At 48.9% G+C, this 18,159-nt stretch overlaps 1 protein-coding gene across 1 annotated transcript in view; it reads left to right on the plus strand.

Moving 5' to 3' along the window:
- The first annotated feature begins 486 nt into the window (after window positions 1-486).
- The window catches only part of NUBP1 (nucleotide binding protein 1), an 18,683-nt gene continuing 1,010 nt past the window's right edge, over window positions 487-18,159 (plus strand). The window contains exons 1-9 of the mRNA XM_015409903.1: window positions 487-594; window positions 788-892; window positions 4,517-4,650; window positions 6,488-6,556; window positions 7,590-7,622; window positions 10,298-10,388; window positions 12,771-12,925; window positions 14,273-14,383; window positions 17,451-17,553. Coding sequence (XP_015265389.1) covers window positions 549-594; window positions 788-892; window positions 4,517-4,650; window positions 6,488-6,556; window positions 7,590-7,622; window positions 10,298-10,388; window positions 12,771-12,925; window positions 14,273-14,383; window positions 17,451-17,553 — 847 coding nt within the window. The 5' untranslated portion in view covers window positions 487-548. The remainder of the gene's footprint in view (window positions 595-787; window positions 893-4,516; window positions 4,651-6,487; window positions 6,557-7,589; window positions 7,623-10,297; window positions 10,389-12,770; window positions 12,926-14,272; window positions 14,384-17,450; window positions 17,554-18,159) is intronic.

Raw genomic sequence — 18,159 nt, forward strand, 5'->3', positions numbered from 1 at the left:
ACTCTTTCTGCCTAACCCGCCTCACAGGGTCGTTGTGAAGATAAAATGGAGGAGAAAAGAAGGAGGACCCTTTGGGTCCCCAATTAGAGAAGAAAGGCGGGGTACAGACAGACAGACAGCTAGATGATAGACAGACAGACGGATGATAGACAGACAGACGGAAGAAGATAGATGATAGATAGACAGACAGATGACTGATAGACAGACAGACGATAGACAGATGATTGATTAGATGGATGACAGACAGATAGGTAATGGATAGTTAATGGATGGATGTGGATGGATACCGCAGCCTCAAACAGAATTGACAGATTCGTATCCGGAACTCGGTAGAGGGGGTAGCTGAAGTGGAGGGGGAGCTTATTCCCCACCCAACCGGAAGTGCTCCCGCCGTTCGGCTTGATGGGGGAACGCTTTCTGGAACGCGCAACCGGAAGTGTGCTTCGTTTAGCCTTCTGCGAGGGAGGCCGGGGGGGGGGACCCTTTCGAGCGGCGCGCTCTTCGGACCCGGAAGTGCGGTCGCGTCCCTTCCGGCGTCTGCTTCCGCCATGGCGGAGAGGGCCGGCCCGGCGTTGGTGGACGTGCCGCCCCACGGTGAGGGGAAGCGGCGGCGCCGGGTCCGGGTCACGGAGGGTCCGGGCCTCGGCCTCTCCCTTCCCCTAAAGGAATTGGAGGGGGGGGGATCCAGCTGGCCTACCTCGCAGGGGTGTTGTCAGGGGCGCGGCCCAACAGCACCAGCAGCAGCAGGGCTCTTTTCATCCGACTCCCCCTTTTGTGTCTCCCCCAGAGTGCCCGGGCACCGGCAGCGAGCAGGCGGGCAAGGCCACTGCCTGCCAGGGATGCCCCAACCAGGGCTTGTGCGCCTCGGCCAGGACGGCCGGCCCCGACCCAGGTGAGAGGCGGCGAAGAGAAGAGGGGGAGGAGGAGGCGACGGAAGGCCTTTTGCGAAAGACACCTTTTCTCGGGCGCCTGCCCTCCCCTACTGCAATGCGGTGGGGGGGGGAATCCTGCTGGCCTACCTAGCAGGGCTGTTGTCAGGGCAGGGATTCATTCAGGCTGAAGAGTGGCCGTGCCATAAGAGGCCATTGATTTAAACCGACACCGCAGAGCGTAAGGTTAGGCGGAGTATTTGTAGTATCATAATTCTCCAAAAGTGTGGTTTTTAGGTGGACCCAGGGTCTGACTCAGGAGAAAGTGACGGGGCGTGTTTGTATTTTATTTTAGACATCTCTTAAGCCAGTTTGGGGTGGTGGTTAAGTGCGCGGAGTCTAATCTGGGAGAACCGGGTTTGATTCCCCACTCTTCCACTCGCAGCTGGCTGGATGACCTTGGACTAGCCATAGTTCTGATAAGAGCTGTTCTTGAAAAAAGAGCAGTTTCTGTCAAGAGCTCTCTCAGCCCCACCTACCTCACAGAGGGTGTCTGTTGTGGGGAGGGGAAGGGAAAGGAGACTGTAAGCCGCTCTGAGACTCCTCTGGGTAATGAAGGGTGGGGTATAAATCCAATCTCCTCTTCTTCTTCTCTTGTTAGAATTCCAAAAAGACAGTTTCATCCCAGCAATGCATGTGTGGTGTGATCCTACACAGTGTGATGCACTGGTTAAAAAGTGTTGCACTAGGATCAGGGAGAGAGCATTTTCTCACCTGCATGATGGGAAGGAGGAGGAGGAGATTGGATTTATACCCCGCCCTTCACTACCCAAAGGAGTCTTAGAGTGGTTTACAGTCTCCTTTCCCTTCCCCTCCCCACAACAGACACCCTGTGAGGTAGGTGGGGCTGAGAGAGCTCTTTCGAGGACTGCCCTTGAGAGAACAACTCTGAGAGAACTTGTGACTGACCCAAGGTCACACCAGCAGCTTCATGTGGAGGAGTGGGGGATCAAACTTGGTTCTCCCAGATTAGAGAAGAAGAAATTGGATTTATACCCTGTCCTTCACTCAGAGTCTCAGAGCGGCTTACAAACTCCTTTCCCTTCCCCTCCCCACAACAGACACCCTGTGAGGTAGGTGGGGCTCCGAGAGCGCTTTCGAGGCATGCTCCTTTCCAGAACAGCTCTGAGAGAACTTGTGACTGACCCAGGGTCACACCAGCAGCTGCATGTGGAGGAGCAGGGAATCAAACCTCTTAACCACTACACCAAACTTGGCTGTGTTTGGTTCTCATAGGATGTCTTAGCAAGCAGGCCTTACTGGGTTCTTTTTGCAGCAGAGGCAATAAATTGCAGGAGTTTATACACATCCGAGCACTGCTTAGGGAACACGTTCTGACAGGTTGGTCTTAGTATCTAATAAATGGTTGCTGTGTTGAATATTCGTTTCCTGTAAGGGCTTTCTCTGAGATGGGTTACAGTGAGAATATATGTCGTTAAAGCAAAAAAAAAAAAAGTGGAACAAGTTAATAGTAAGTAGGTGCAACTACATAGTACCTCAGACAGATTGAGGTGTCACCTTTCCGACCAACTCCACCTTCCATAATTTGCAAAATTTCCACCAAGTGTCTGCTTTCCCAACCTCTTCAGGAGGGCCATTCCTCAGAGCAGGAGGAGCCTGGGGAAAATGATTTTCCACCTGGCAGTGGCCCATCGAAGAGCCCACAGGAGGGGTGACCTATGTGATTTGAAGTACATATTTGACACATGGGTTGATACGGGTCCTGAGATGTTCCTGATTAATGGCTCGTTTCTTAGCCAGTACACTGGTGAGGCTTGTGGCCGGAGGGGTTGGGGTCAAGTCACTTCTCCTGCCTGAAAAGCCAGAGAGTGGCCTCCTGGCGCCTTTTGAACAGTTATAAAGAGAAGCCTTGTTGGACCATGCCAGTGGCCCATCCAGTCCCACACTCTGTATCACACAGTGGCCAAAAGCCAGGGGCCATCAGGAGGTCCACCAGCAGGGCCAGAACTCCAGAAGCCCTCCCACTGTGGACACCCCCCCCCCAAGCACCAAGAATACGGAGCATCACTTCCCCAGGCATAAGAACCTAAGAGAAGCCATGTTGGATCAAGCCAATGGCCCCTCCAGTCCAACACTCTGTGTCACACAGTGGCCAAAAGCCAGGGGCCATCAGGAGGTCCACCAGCAGGGCCAGAACTCCAGAAGCCCTCCCACTGTGGACACCCCCCCCCCAAGCACCAAGAATACGGAGCATCACTTCCCCAGGCATAAGAACCTAAGAGAAGCCATGTTGGATCAGGCCAATGGCCCCTCCAGTCCAACACTCTGTGTCACACAGTGGCCAAAAACCAGGGGCCATCAGGAGGTCCAGCAGTGGGGCCAGAACTCCAGAAGCCCTCCCACTGTGGACCCCCTCCAAGCACCAAGAATACGGAGCATCATTTCCCCAGGCATAAGAACCTAAAAGAAGCCACGTTGGATCAGGCCAATGGCCCCTCCAGTCCAACACTGTGTCACACAGGGGCCATCAGGAGGTCCACCAGCGGGGCCAGAACTCCAGAAGCCCTCCCACTGTGGACCCCCCCCCCAAGCACCAAGAATACGGAGCATCACTTCCCCGGGCATAAGAACCTAGGAGAAGCCATGTTGGATGAGGCCAATGGCCTATCCAGTCCCACACTCTTGTGTCACACAGGGGCCAAAACCCAGGTGCCATCAGGAGGTCCACCAGTGGGGCCAGAACTCCAGAAGCCCTCCCACTGTTGTCCTTCCAAATGTAGAAGTTGAGGTTTCAGGTTGTCATGTGAGAGGTGGGGCATGCATTCAATGCTCACATTCCCTCCCACACACAACATACCAGCTGCTTTTTAGTGCAGATGGTCATTGTATGTCCTCCGGGACATCCCAGTTCACCTGGCAAAGGTGGGTGACAGTACTTCCTTCTGCACCCAGTTATCAGCTGGGCTGTTGCAGTGAAGAGAGAGAGAGAGAAAGGTGCTTTCCCAGAAAATGATTTTCTTCACCCTTTTCTTCCCTTTGGCAAGGCGGTTGTGTCCATTACCAGCCGTGCGATAAATAGGAAGCCAGCAGGTGAAGTTTTCCCCTCATATGCAATCCTGAGCAAAGTTTCACTTGACTTTCTAATGTATGATTATGCTCATTAAAAAAAATCTATATCCTGGTTTTCTTCCTGATCGGGGACCCAGGGTAGCTTTGCACCTGTTTCCCCCCCTCCACTTAATCTGCAGAACGGTAGCCCCGTAAAGGTAGACTAGGCTGAGAGTTTGTGAGTGGCCCAAGGTCAATGGGCTTTCATGGTGGAGCAAGGGATTGGAAACCCATTGACCCCAGGTCTAATCTTGCATTCTAACCACTACACCACACCTCTGCCAGCCGCCGAGTTCTTAAAGGTGTAAGAGGCCCGTCTGCAAAAAAAAACCCCACTCTGTGTGCAGATAATAAAGACGGCAGAAGAGAAGGTCTTTGAGCAGAAATCATTCTGCAGATCTCAGTAGCTGGACAGTTTCCAGCAAACTGAGCATGGCTGTGCAGCTAGGACTGGGAAAGGGGTTCGCCAAGCATCCCTTTTGTGAGCCGGCCATGACTCGCCTTCTGTTTCTGTGCAGCTATCGAAGAAATCAAGGAGAAGATGAAAACCGTGAAGCACAAGATCTTGGTGCTGTCTGGGAAAGGAGGCGTCGGCAAGAGCACCTTCTCTGCTCACTTGGCACACGGCCTGGCAGAGGACGAAACCAAGCAGGTGTGTCTGTTAACATAACATAAGAGAAGCCAATGTTGGATCAGGCCAATGGCCCATCCAGTCCAACACTCTGCGTCACACGGTGGCCAAAAATACCAGGTGCCATCAGGAGGTCCACCAGCAGTGGGGCCAGAACTCCAGAAGCCCTCCCCCCACGAGCACCAAGAATACAGAGCATCCCTTGCCCCAGACCAAGAGTTCCTATCTGTACCTTGTGGCTAATAGCCACTGATGGACCTCTGCTCCATATGCTTATCTAATTCCCTCTTGGAGCCGTCTATGCTTGTAGCTGCCGCCACCTCTTGTGGCAGTGAATTCCATGCGTTAATCACTCTTTGGGAGAAGAAGGACTTCCTTTTATCTGTTCTAACCCGACTGCTCAGCAATTTCATGGAGTGCCCACGGGTTCTTGCATTGTGAGAAAGGGAGAAAAGTACCTCTTTCTCTTCGTAATCTGTTTTAAAAAACAAAACAAAACCGTATCATTCCGTTGTGGCTTGGGGGTGGGAATTGTGGGTCACCACTCCGCCCCTGCTAATTGAGATGGCTCAAGTCGAGTTGTGAAAGTGACACAAGTGTTAAATTGTGGAAGTGACCATATATTTATTTGACTCCATTTATACTCCACCTTACTCGCCGTTGGGGATCCAAAAGCAGTTGACATTTTTCTCCTACGTTTTATCCTCACCACAGCAGTCCAGTGAGGTGGGCTAGGCTGAGCATGCGTGACTGGCCCCAGGCCACCCAGCAAGCTTCCTTGGCAGAGTGGGGATTCAAACCTGGATCTCCCACACCCTAGTTTGGTACTCTAACCATTTCACCATATGTGGCCAGTGTTTTTATTTACAAGTTCTTTTGTGGTTTAAAAAAAGATTTATTTCTTCTTATTGCTGTTAAAAAAATTCCGTTCTACGTCCTTTTTTTTGGATGCACAAACAGGTATTCGTGGACATGTTGTTTTTATACAGTATTTATATGCATGGAGCCAGCGTGGCATAATGGTTAAGAGTGGCAGACCCTAATCTGGAGAGCTGGGTTTCATTCCCCACTCCTCCTCCACGTGAAGCTTGCTGGGTGACCTTGGGACAGTCACAGTTCTCTCAGAACTCTCTCAGTCCCACATGCCTCACCAGGTGCCTGTTGTGGGGAAAGGAAGGGAAGGCAGTTGTTAACTGCTTTTGAGACCGCTTAAGGTAGAGAAAACCAGGATATAAAAACCAACTCTTCGTAGATTAAGAACATTAACCGTTAGCATATTTATTAGAACGTTAACTCTTTATTAATATTTATTAGAACGCTAAAACATAATTAGCCATCGTGTAACTTTTCCTGTGGATTTTTGGCTTCTGCCGTCTGTGTTAGTCATGGATAGTGCCGTGCATACTGTATGCATATGTAACAAAGCTTGAGGCCAGAGGCACCTTTAAGACTAAGAAAGTTTAATTCTGGGTAGAAGTGTCTGTCTGGAAGCTTCTACCTAGAATTAAACTTTGTTGGCCTTAAAGGTGCCACTGGACTCAAACTTGGTTCTATCGCTTCAGACCAACACAGCTACCAACCTGAATCTGTATGCATATATATGTAATTCACAGCGTGTATATTTTGCTCCCAATGAACAATAGATCGATTGTAGGACTGCGCTTCTGTGCACTCCTACTGGGTGGTAACTCCTGTTGAGCTCAGCAGGATTTACTGAATATAGGTATTTGGGATTGTGCTTCTGGGCGTTTTGTGACGTTAAATGCAAATTGTTGTTGCTGATGTTCACGGTTCACCTGTGTGATGTTCCCTTAAGTAGGCGTTCCTGCCTTCTCAACTCCCTTTTTCTTTTTTTCAGGTTGCTGTCCTGGACGTTGATATCTGCGGACCATCGATACCAAAAATAATGGGCCTGGAGGGGGAGCAGGTAGGCCTGTGTGAAACAGAAGAGACGGTTTTGTAACATGGTCAGAACAACCGTTTCTTAAGGATTCTGTGGGGCTTGAAATATGCGGCCCTTTGGTTGTCGCTAAGGCTGCATCACGAGTGAGCACGCAGGAGCCAGGGTTTCTTCCTGAGGGGCCCCAGTGCCTCCTGGCTTGGTTTTAGTCATCGGCACAATGGTACTCAGAGGATGTCTATTAGTGGCTACTAGCCATGGTGACAGAGGGGAACATACAAATTCGGAGGCCCTAAGCCGCTGAATCCCAGAGCCAGGAGGCAACATCAGGGGGAAGGCCTCGGCCTCCGTGCCCTACTGTTGGCCCTCCAGAGGAACTGGCTGGCCCCCGGGTGAGAAGGGAGGCTGGACTAGATGGACCTTCCCTGGTCTGATCCAGCAGGGCTCTTCCAGTTCTTACCAGGGGAAGGCCTCGGCCTCCGTGCCCTCTTGTTGGCCCTCCAGAGGGACTGGCTGGCCACTGTGTGAGATGGGAGGCTGGACTAGAGGGACCCTCACTGGTCTGACCCAGCAGGGCTCCTCTGATGTTCTTCTCAGGGGAAGGCCTCTCTGCCCTCTTGTTGGCCCTCCAGAGGAGCTGCTTGGCCACCATGTGAGATGGGATGCTGGAGTAGATGGACCCTCCCTGGTCTGATCCAGCAGGGCTCTTCCTACGTTCTTATGTCCATACTGCCACAAGAGGTTTGCAACTGCCATATCTCTCTGTGCTTCTCACAGCACCTTAAAGTTCTTCTGAAGTGAAGGAACTGCAAGTTTCTGTGTGCAGTTCAAGAAAAGCTTTGGCCTAGATTCCAGCACCTTGTGCTAGAAGCAGAAAATGTTTACCTTTAGCAAAAATGCTCATGTTTCTTTTGGATTCCTTGTGCGAATTTTATTCCTTCTGTAGCCTGTGTGCCCTATATGAACAAAATGAGTCCGATCCAGGCTCAGTTTATTTTATGTATTTATATGGTGATGATGAGTGGTGATAATTAACACTTCAAAATATTCGCGTCCTCAGGTTCACCAGAGTGGATCAGGCTGGTCTCCTGTGGTGAGTGAATTTTGAAAACATTATCATGCATGCGCACTCTTCCTGGTTCATGGAGACAAGGGTGTCTGCAGTCTTCCAAGGCTAAGGTTTGGGGACGGGCTGCAGTGGAAACCAAGCAGGGGAAAATTTTTGTTACGGACACTAGCTCATCTGATTTTTTTAAAATGTTGCTGCTGGGGTACCCTCTAGTGGGTACTACATATTTGGTTGCGTGCAAAATGACTTGTCTTATGAAACGGAGGGACCATGGCTCAGTGGAAGAGGGAGGGGAGGGGCCATGGCTCAGTGGAAGAGCCTCTGCTTGGCATGCAGAAGGTCCCAGGTTCAATCCCTGGCATATCCAGTTAAAAAGGACCAGGCAGGAGGTGATGGGAAAGACCCTTCTCTGCCTGAGACCCCGGAGAGCTGTCAAGACGGACTGTGGCTCAGTGGAAGAGCCTCTGCTTGGCACGCAGAAGGTCCCAGGTTCAGTCCCTAGCGGCATCTCCAGTTAAAAGGGACCAGGCAGGATGTGATGGGAAAGACCTCTGCCTTGGGACCCTGGAGAGCTGTCAAGAGGGGCTGTGGCTCAGTGGCAGAGCCTCTGCTTGGCATGCAGAAGGTCCGAGGTTCAATCCCCAGCAGCGTCTCCAATTAAAAATGGACCAGGCAGGAGGTGATGGGGAAGACCTCCGCCTGAGACCCCGGAGAGCCGCTGCCAGTCTGAGTAGACAAAACTGACCTTGGTAGACCAAAGGTCTAAGTCAATATAAGGCAGCTTCATGTGATTCATGTATATATTTTTAGTTTGAAATAGTTTCAGTTAATTTCAACACTAATTTTTAAAAATTGCAGCTCGGATTAAAAATAGATTTGTAGAGAGTTACCTGTCTGCGTTGGTACATTCTAGTAATCATACTGTCTCAAGGGAGCTTCTATGGAAGAAGTTAAGGCTGTTGGGAATTGAAATGAGATTGCTCCTGTTGATTAAGAAATTATATACAGATACCACTTGCCAAGTAAGAGGCTCTAGGGATGGTGATTTAACCCCGAAAATTTCCATCAAAATAGGGGTTAAGCAGGGCTGTGTATTGGCTCCCCTCCTTTTTAATCTTTTCTTAAATGATTTGGCCACGGGGTTAGAGAGGATTGATGGTCACAGCCCAATTATGAGCTCGCGACCGGTGCCCCTGCTATTGTTTGCAGACGATGCTGTAGTTCTTTCTAGGTCTGAAGTAGGGATAAAGAGACTGTTGGCACATTTTATAGAATATTGTGAGCTGAACGGATTATCTGTGAATTTTGACAAAACTAAAATAATGGTGTTCGGAGATTCCTGGAAACCCATCAACTGGCGTGTTAAGGGTAACACCATTGAACAGGTGAAGTGTTTTAAATATTTGGGAATTAACTTTCATCATAGTGCAAGGTGGGTAGCCCACAGATCAGAAGTAATTAAATCTGCGAACAGCTGTGTGCTAGCAATAACCCGTTTCTTTTTTACCAAGGGTAACCAGTATGTTCCTGCGGCCCTAAAAGTGTTTCAGCACAAAATTGGAGCGAAGCTTCTTTATGGGGTGCCCATTTGGATCACAGCTTTTAACAAAATGGTAGAACAACTCCAATCCAATTTTGTGAGGAAAATATTAGGGTTGCCCCTGTGTGTTTCCTACGCCGCTATTTGTTTGGAAGTCAATATGATACGCTTGGAAACAAGGGCTTGGATAATTACCTTCAGATTTTGGCTACGTTTGCACTTTAGGAACTGTCCCAATAGCCTTATTACATATCTGTTGGAAGAGTCTCATTGCTCTGAGTGGTTTGCTGCTATAGAAAGGAAAATCGTCTCAATAGGGTTATGCGTGAATGATATGATGTCCTTATCTGAAGCACACATCTTTGCCCTGCTCAAACAGAGATTAATTGATATTGAGATGCAAGAGCTTAGAGCCTTGGCTTCTGGTAGATGCTCCCCTTTAAGATGGGCACGTTTTCCGATCAACACCCCTGCACAATACTTATTGGATTTGACTTCTCCACAGTTGCGTAGAGCATTTATGCTGGCCCGCTTTAACGTGCTCCCCTCTGCGGTTTTAGCAGGAAGATTTAAGAAAATCCCCTACTCTGTTAGGTTTTGTGATTGTGATTCAGAGGAGATTGAAACAATCGAACACGTATTCCTCCACTGTAGTTTGTATGATGACATTCGGGCAGTCTATCTAGAAGCCATACTTAAGAAAGATGTCAAACAATCAGATGACAGAATGTTGTACCGTTTATTGGCTTCACAAAATACAGTGGTTATTGAAGCGGTGGCTAATTTCTGTAACTGCCTTATATTGAGGAAGTTATGTGTTTAATCAATGAACTGAAGGGCGACTGTTTATGACTCTGATCCATGCCAATAAAGGTTTTGAATTGAATTGAATTGACATTCTAGTAATCAGTATAACTCTGGTTGTTTTAAGGGAATGATCTAGTGATAAAGGCATTATCGTTGATTCATAGGGTTTCCGTAAGTTGGAAGGAACTTGAGGGCATTTAGCACACGCAAAGAAGGCTTATCGAAAGAGAACGGTCACTTTAGCAAATGGCTTTGAAAGCACACCAAATGCACCCGGTACATAGGCAGTAATGATTGCCAATCATTCATGCCCTCCATTTTGGCCAAATGTACGTTTGCTTCTGTTTTCCAGTACGTTGAAGAAAACCTAGGCGTGATGTCGGTGGGGTTCTTGCTCGGTAGTCCCGACGATGCTGTTATTTGGAGAGGACCCAAAAAGAATGGTTCGTAGCTGTCAGGATCCACAGCAAAACAAAGAAGTACACGCTTGTAGGAAGGTTTTACTTTTATTGAAAAGTCATGGATGCAATAACATGAGCACTGTTAGGAATGGCGGGTTACCTAGTCACATAATAGGATATAGGGCATTCGTATGCTCCCGCCCCCCCAGCTCTACCCAATTGGATGGACTCCCGTGCGCGGGCATTTGGCTTATTCTCTAACGGCCGCAAAGCTGGGAACGAAAGAAGCTCCCACAAAAGCTAGACACCACCAACCTCTCCAGTAACCTTGACAAGCGTTACAGCTTTGAAGCAATTAAGCGCATTGGATTTATACCCCGCCCTTTACTCAGAGTCTCAGAGCAGCTTACAGTCTTCTTCCCTTCCCCTCCCCACAACAGACACCCTGTGAGGCAGGTGGGGGCTGAGAGAGCTCTCTCGAGGACTGCCCATGAGAGAACAGCTCTGAGAGAACTTGTGAATGACCCAAGGTCACGCCAGCACTTGCATGTGGAGGAGTGGGGAATCAAAGTCGGTTCTACCAGATTAGAGTCTATGCACCTAAGCACGACCCCACACTGGCTCTCGCCCTGCCACAGATTTCCGTAGCCAAGAGATCTGAAGATTGTCTGGCAGCCTTAAGTTCTAGCCCTTTAGCATCTACCACTAAAGTGGTGAGCTAGATTTATTTTGGGGGCTGAGAGACCTCAGAGAACTTGTGACTGACCCAAGGTCACCCAGCTGGCTTCATGTGGTGGAGTGGGGAATCAAACCCGGTTCTCCTAGATTAGAGTCCGTCGATCAAAACCACTACACCAAACTGGCTCTCAACCTGCTACAAATTTTGTTAGTGCTAATATATGTGTGTTTGATAGTGTTAATATATGTGTGTATATTTGTGTGTGTGTGTGTCTTTGTGTGCTTGCCTAGAAGTCATGGTTGACTTCTGGGGACCCCTACTGGGGGCCTGGACGTTTTTCAGAGAGGTGGCTTGATCAGCCTGCCTCTGCGTCCCGCCTCTGGTATTCCTTGGAGGTTGCTCTTCCAAGGACATGCCAGAGTCGGCCCTGCTTAGCTTCTGAGATCTGACGAGATTGGGCTTGCCTGAAATTTTGTTAGTCTTTAAGGTGCTACTAGACGCTTGCTCTTTTCTACAGCCCGTAACATGTAAGTTAATTTTTACAATTTTGATAGCCATTTTCGCAACATGTACAGTGATCATCTCACAGGACCAGCCGTATGGAAGGGGGCAGTGTCCACGATCAGTTGGCAACATGGAGCCTCCCGTGGCGATTGTAGTTCCCACTCTCTCCTGGCAAGGGAGGCTTGGGAGACCTTCCGCATTTGGAAGGTGTGCTACCCTGACTTGATTTTGCAGTTTCAGTGTGCGTTGCACGGTATGGAATCTCCGCACTGTGGATTCTGAGCATTCTCTAGTTTGCCAGCCCCCCCCCCCCTGCTTTATCTCCCACCCTATCCTAGGCCTTCCCCGATTTCTGTGGACTCTGAAAAACCTTTCTGAAGGCACTGTACCGACCCTTGCAAAAACTGAGCTGTGTTTAGCTTCAGAGCTCACTAGAGGGAGCTGTAACGTTTCCCCGATGACCACTTGTGAAGTCCTTGCTTATTGGGGAGACTGTTTCTCCTTTAATTCACACTCTGTGTACCTAAACTTGGTAGATTTCTGGTGCCACCAGGAATTAAAAATTCCAAATCTCTCTCTTTTGGTAGAATGACCCAGGGTCTGGGCACTTCAGATGACTATGTGGCCCTGAGGAAGGACTATTCTGATTGCTGGGATAAGTTTAAACAAATAATGATTTATTTATTAAAGAACAAAATAGGTTTCTGGTTATTTTTGAACTGTTGCTGAAGAAAGGAACTTGTAAATATAACTGGCAAAGCTTGGCGTCACAAACAGTCTCTGAAACTCCCAAAACTCCACTCTGACAGGCTCAGACACTCAGTCTAATCTCTCTTTCTCATATAGCCACACAGGCTCTTTGTCTTATTCACACAGAATTGACTCAAACTCCCATAGTCACACAGACTATGCTCTCTTCAAACTTCACACACAGAATCTCATAGAGACACCCCTCCTCCCACACTCTCAGTCATCAGCCAATCACATCACACTTGTCTCCCTCTATCACTTTCCTTACATTACTGCAGTCAAACTAAACATTTAAAGAAACACACACACCAAAACAAGAAATCATTACACCACTGAAACGTGCCAGGAGTTGGACGTTTTCTGTTAAAGAACCCTGCACTTTGTTCCTTCTTTGCTTTTCGCATGTGGAAACAGTGGCAACTTGTTAAGTTTTTGTGGAGCGTTGGATTCATTTTGAAATTTTTTAATGATGTGTTTTTGTGTTTCTTTAGGAATGATTAAGCAGTTTCTCCGGGACGTGGACTGGGGCGAAGTTGACTACCTGATTGTAGATACACCTCCGGGGACCTCCGATGAACACCTGTCTTTAGTGCAGTATCTCAGCGCTACCTGTATAGACGGAGCGGTGATCGTCACCACACCCCAGGTACGAAATGTGGCAAACACACAAACACACACACACACACACACACACACACACACTGCTTTTACGATCTTCAGACGAGGCCCTGCCGTCTGGGTCCAACCATCTAGTTTGTGAAATCCCTCTAGTTTCTGAGCAGGGCCTCTTCTGTTGTGGCCTCAGTATTGTGAATTAACCTACCTGGGAGATGGCCATGACTCAGTCAGTAGAACCTCCGGTTGGCAGGCAGAAGGTCCCAGGTTCAGTTCCCGGCACCTCCCGTGAAAAGGACCAGAGAGTAGGTGAAGGGAAAGACCTCAGCCTGAGATTTTGGAGAGCCCCTGCTGGTCAGAGTAGACAATACTGACCTTGACGAACCAAGGCTCTGACCTGGCATAAGGCAGCTAATCAATATGTTCTCTACCTGCCCTGTAATCCTGGGACAAAGATACTGTGTGAAGGTCCCAAGAACCAACAATTGGCAATGGAGGGAAGGGGCAAAGCAGGCTAGGGATGAAAGGGGGCGGGGGACGGGACGGGACTTAACCCTGAAACCTGGGATCCAGAACCTAAAAAGGTAAGTCAAACAGAATAGAGGGCCAGCAATAAAAATGTATATAGTATAAAAAGATACATGTATTTATTAACATAGAAGTAAAAAATTTATAAGGGCCCAATCCCACCTCATGTAAAAATGTCAAAATCCAGCACACAAGGGCCAATGGACTTGACCTGGTGCGTTTCGGCCTGCGTAGGCCTTCTTCAGAGGTCAAACACAATGAGGAGCATATTGGCTTATATCATAATACAATACAGTCATACAGTTATGCAACATAGATACAAGATGGACCAGATAAGTAGGAAGTAGGAAGACAGGTGTGTGGTTTTACCAGAAATCCCCCCCCCCCCCATTGGACTGTGAGTTATAAGCCTCGGGTCACGACCGAGGACCTAAAAGTATTGACATGGGCTGCTTTATCCTGGAGTCATAAGGATGGGATAATTCTTTGCTTTATTACCGATCTGTTGCAAGGGAAGCCCCGGGTTCAGTTCCTGGCATCACAGGTTAAAAAGGATGAGGCAGAAGGTCACCTTGGCGAGCGGCTGCCAGGCAAGGTCCATCCCCAGCATCCTCCGCTAAAAGGACCAGGCAGCAGGTGACATGAAAGTTCTCTCCACCTGGGACCCTGGAGTAGACCGCACTGACTTTGAGGGACTGAGGGGCTCATTTGGTCAAAGACAGCTTTGTGTGTTCAAAATGATATTGGGGTGGGGGGGGGGAGAGTCCATGTAACAGCAATTAATTAGCAAACCAATTTGGGGCATCTGGATTAATATTCTGTTGCATTTCCATGGCTTTTTCAAAAACAGGAAGTGGCACTTCAGGACGTTCGGAAAGAGATAAACTTCTGCCACAAGGTGAAGCTGCCGGTGATCGGAGTGGTGGAAAACATGAGCGGCTTCGTGTGTCCAAAATGCAAGGTAGAGGTGTCATCCCCCCCGTGTGAGCCCTGCCATGGCTGGAAGCCAGACCCGGGAAGAATCATTTTCCTTCTGCTGCGTCTTGGTGAAACGCTAACCTGTGTTAATAGGAATTTTTTCCATAGACAGGGCAGTTGGAAAGCACAATGGCCTTTGCAGGCCTGAATCGCTGCAAGACATTTTCAACACGTATCGCCCTATATGTGCATCGATGCTTCCCTCTAAGCTGTGGAGTCTTGTGAGCAAAAACTCTACTTTGCGTGCTCCTGGCATTAAAGTTGTGAACGAGCGATTTGGCTACACTGCATAAATTAGTTTGCTCTGGAGCCTTCCTTCCTGAGCTAAGACAAAAATCTGTGAGCTGGAGGCTAAAAAACTGAGCTGGCTCACACCAACTCAGCTTAGAGGGAACACTGATAAGGATAAAGTTTGATAGATAGGATAAAGTTTTATTTACAGCCGAAGCCAGCAGTTAACATTTGAAACACTACAAACTTAGTAGTGAAAAACGCCCATGAGTAAAGGTAAAACGGCTCAACAGAACAGTAAAATGCATTATAAAATACATAATAAATTCCTTAGGAGGTAGACGGTTAACAATAAAATGATTAACATTTAGCTTGCTTTGTTATAGATTTTCTAATTCTTAAAACCCTCCGTCCAAATCTAGCCACTTGGTGTGTTACCTCAGAGTGCCTATCTGAGAGGAGGTTTTTCATAATACGGGCTCTTTGCCTACTGGTTAGAGGTAAGAACTTGGGGAATGAAAGAGATTTCTGGAGATTATTATAGGCCTCACAGTCCAACAGAACATGTTCTAGAGAGGGAACACTGATGTGCATGTGTGTGCACCTGGAAGTCACAGCGACCTCTGGTGAGTGACCCCCTACTGGGGGCCTGGAGGATATTCAGGGAGGTGGCTGAATAAAGCCTGCCCCCGCTTCCCGACTGCTGGTATACCAAGGAGGTCTCCCATCCAATGACTTGCCAGAGTTGACCTTGCTTAGCTTCTGAGATCTGAGGAGACCGGGCTTGCTTGCGCTATCCAGGGCAGGCCGTGTTCTCTTATTTTGAATTATTGGCCTCCTACTAAGATTCATATTTTGTAATTAAACTGCAGTTCCCTTGAAAGCTATTTATCCAAACTTTTAGTAACCTATGTGTCCTGAAATCCGTAGCTTTAGGACAGTCAGCGGTTTTCACAGACTGTCCTGAACATCGAATTGTTCTGGGGGGAAGGGGAATGAATGCCACTGGAAAAACCTCGTGATGTTAGGTTTTGGTAATGGTAGGAATTCTTTTAATCCAGGTATAGAATCATGATTTGTAGGGTAAATAAGCCCTGCATTTTTAGGTCCCGGGGAACTGGAAAATTTCGAAGTTCGAACGCCCGATCCTTAATTGGTTGGTTGGAGTTACAGCACCTAATCCTTTACTAAGAATGAACAGTAAAATTTAGATAGCGGTTTTCTCTTAGAGGTAGTAAAACATCAGATTCTGTTAATCTTCTAGTAACATTAGAACTTTTCGGAACATTCAAGCCAATTCTTCATAGGTCACAAGAATACCAAAGCATTTCTTCTGCATTTACCTCACCTGTTGTGCAAGTGGCTGGCATCGTAATTCAGGGGATGTTCCATAGGCAGTTCTGGATTTCAGTTCCTGTTTTCCTGTGTTAGTAAAGTCCCTACTCGATGACGAGGCCTTGTGTCCATGTGCCAGTGCTAGGCAAGCATTTGGCCTCAGCGCCTTTGGGAGGGGCTGTGGCTCAGAGGTAGAGCCTCTGCTTGGCACACAGAGGTTTCCAGGTTCAATCCCCAGCATCTCCAGTTAAAAAGGGCCAGGTTGTAGATGATAGGAAAGACCTCCGCCTGAGACCCTGGAGACCTGTAAAGAGGGGCTGTGGCTCAGTGGCAGAGCCCCTGTTTGGCACACAGAAGTTTCCAGGTTCAATCCCCAGCATCTCCAGTTAAAAAAGACCAGGCGGGAGGTGATGGGAAAGACCTCTGCCTGAGACCTTGGAGAGCTGCAAAGAGGGGCTGTGGCTCAGTGGCAGAGCCTCTGCTTGGCACGCAGAAGGTCCCAGGTTCAATCCCCAGAGGCATCTCCAGTTAAAAAGGGCCAGGTTGTAGATGATAGGAAAGACCTCCGCCTGAGACCCTGGAGAGAGCTGCAAAGAGGAGCTGTGGCTCAGTGGCAGAGCCTCTGCTTGGCACGCAGAAGGTCCCAGGTTCAATCCCCAGAGGCATCTCCAGTTAAAAAGGGCCAGGTTGTAGATGATAGGAAAGACCTCCGCCTGAGACCCTGGAGAGAGCTGCAAAGAGGAGCTGTGGCTCAGTGGCAGAGCCTCTGCTTGGCACGCAGAAGGTCCCAGGTTCAATCCCCAGAGGCATCTCCAGTTAAAAAGGGCCAGGTTGTAGATGATAGGAAAGACCTCCGCCTGAGACCCTGGAGAGAGCTGCAAAGAGGAGCTGTGGCTCAGTGGCAGAGCCTCTGCTTGGCATCCAGAAGGTCCCAGGTTCAATCCCCGGCATCTCCAGTTAAAAAGGACCGGCTGTGGGTGATGTGAAGGACCTCCGCCTGAGACCCTGGAGAGAGCTGCAAAGAGGAGCTGTGGCTCAGTGGCAGAGCCTCTGCTTGGCATGCAGAGGGTACCGGGTTCAATCCCTGGCTTCTCCAGTTATAAAGGACCAGGCGGGAGGTGATGGGAAAGACCTCTGCCTGAGATCCTGGAGAGCTGCTTCCAGCAGGCTATACTGTCCTTGGTGGTGTTCACTTTGGGACCTTCACTGAGATCTTACTCCAGGCTGGCCGGGCCTTTGAGCAGCATGGCTGCATAACCCCAGAAGAAGCAGTGCGAAGTCTTCAAGGAGTCTACATCCTCTCTAATAATGATGTGGCGGAAGTAGGGTGGGCGGGCTGTCCTGGTTGGGGGTCCTGGGTTGTCAGATGTCCCGAGCCGCGGAAGAGCAGTGCCTCCAAAGCGGTGTGTTGAAGCCCACCTCTCACGGTCCACGCATGGCCCTCTGATCTCACTTCACGCAGTCTGTCGTCTTTTGTTCTGCAGAAAGAGTCCCAGATATTCCCGCCAACCTCTGGAGGTGCAGAGGCGATGTGCCATGCTTTAAACGTACCTCTCCTGGGCAAAGTGCCTCTGGACCCTCAAATAGGTAACCCGGACTTTGTGACGCGTTAAACGGAATTTGCAGCCAAATGTGACTTGTACAAAAACAACCCAAAACCACTCTCAGATCAGTTCAAGTCTTGTACTTGATTCTCTGTGAGGGGAGCAGGACAAATTTGCTACCAGCTTATTTTGCACCCTAGGCGAGGATCCCTTCTCCCCCCCCGCCCCCGTGCGCCCACCAATTTTCAAAAATAAGTGCATTTTAGGAAGAATGAAAAACACAAATAATCCAGAAACTCCCAGAGTACGGGGCCGGGTGCAGTTTGGTGCCCCTAAGGGCTGTCCCGCTCTAGGCGATTGCCTAGTTCGTGAGCCGGCCCTGCTTGCTACCGATAGATCAAGATGGGTGGCCCTGCTAGTCTGTAGCAGCAGAAAAGAGCAAGAGTTCAGGAGCACCTGAAAGAGTAACAGAATTTATGGCAGGGGAGGAACTTTCCTGATTCAATGCCCAGGTACCTGACAAAGTGAGCTGTGAACTCATAAGAACATAAGAGAGAAGCCAATGTGGGATCAGCCCAAAGACCCATCCAGTCCAGCACTCTGCATCACACGGGGGCCAAAAATACCAGGTGCCATCAGGAGGTTCAGC

Source organism: Gekko japonicus, unplaced genomic scaffold (assembly GCF_001447785.1).
Source record: "Gekko japonicus isolate JY-2015 unplaced genomic scaffold, Gekko_japonicus_V1.1 scaffold78, whole genome shotgun sequence".
In the NCBI taxonomy this organism is placed as follows: Eukaryota; Metazoa; Chordata; class Lepidosauria; order Squamata; family Gekkonidae; genus Gekko; species Gekko japonicus.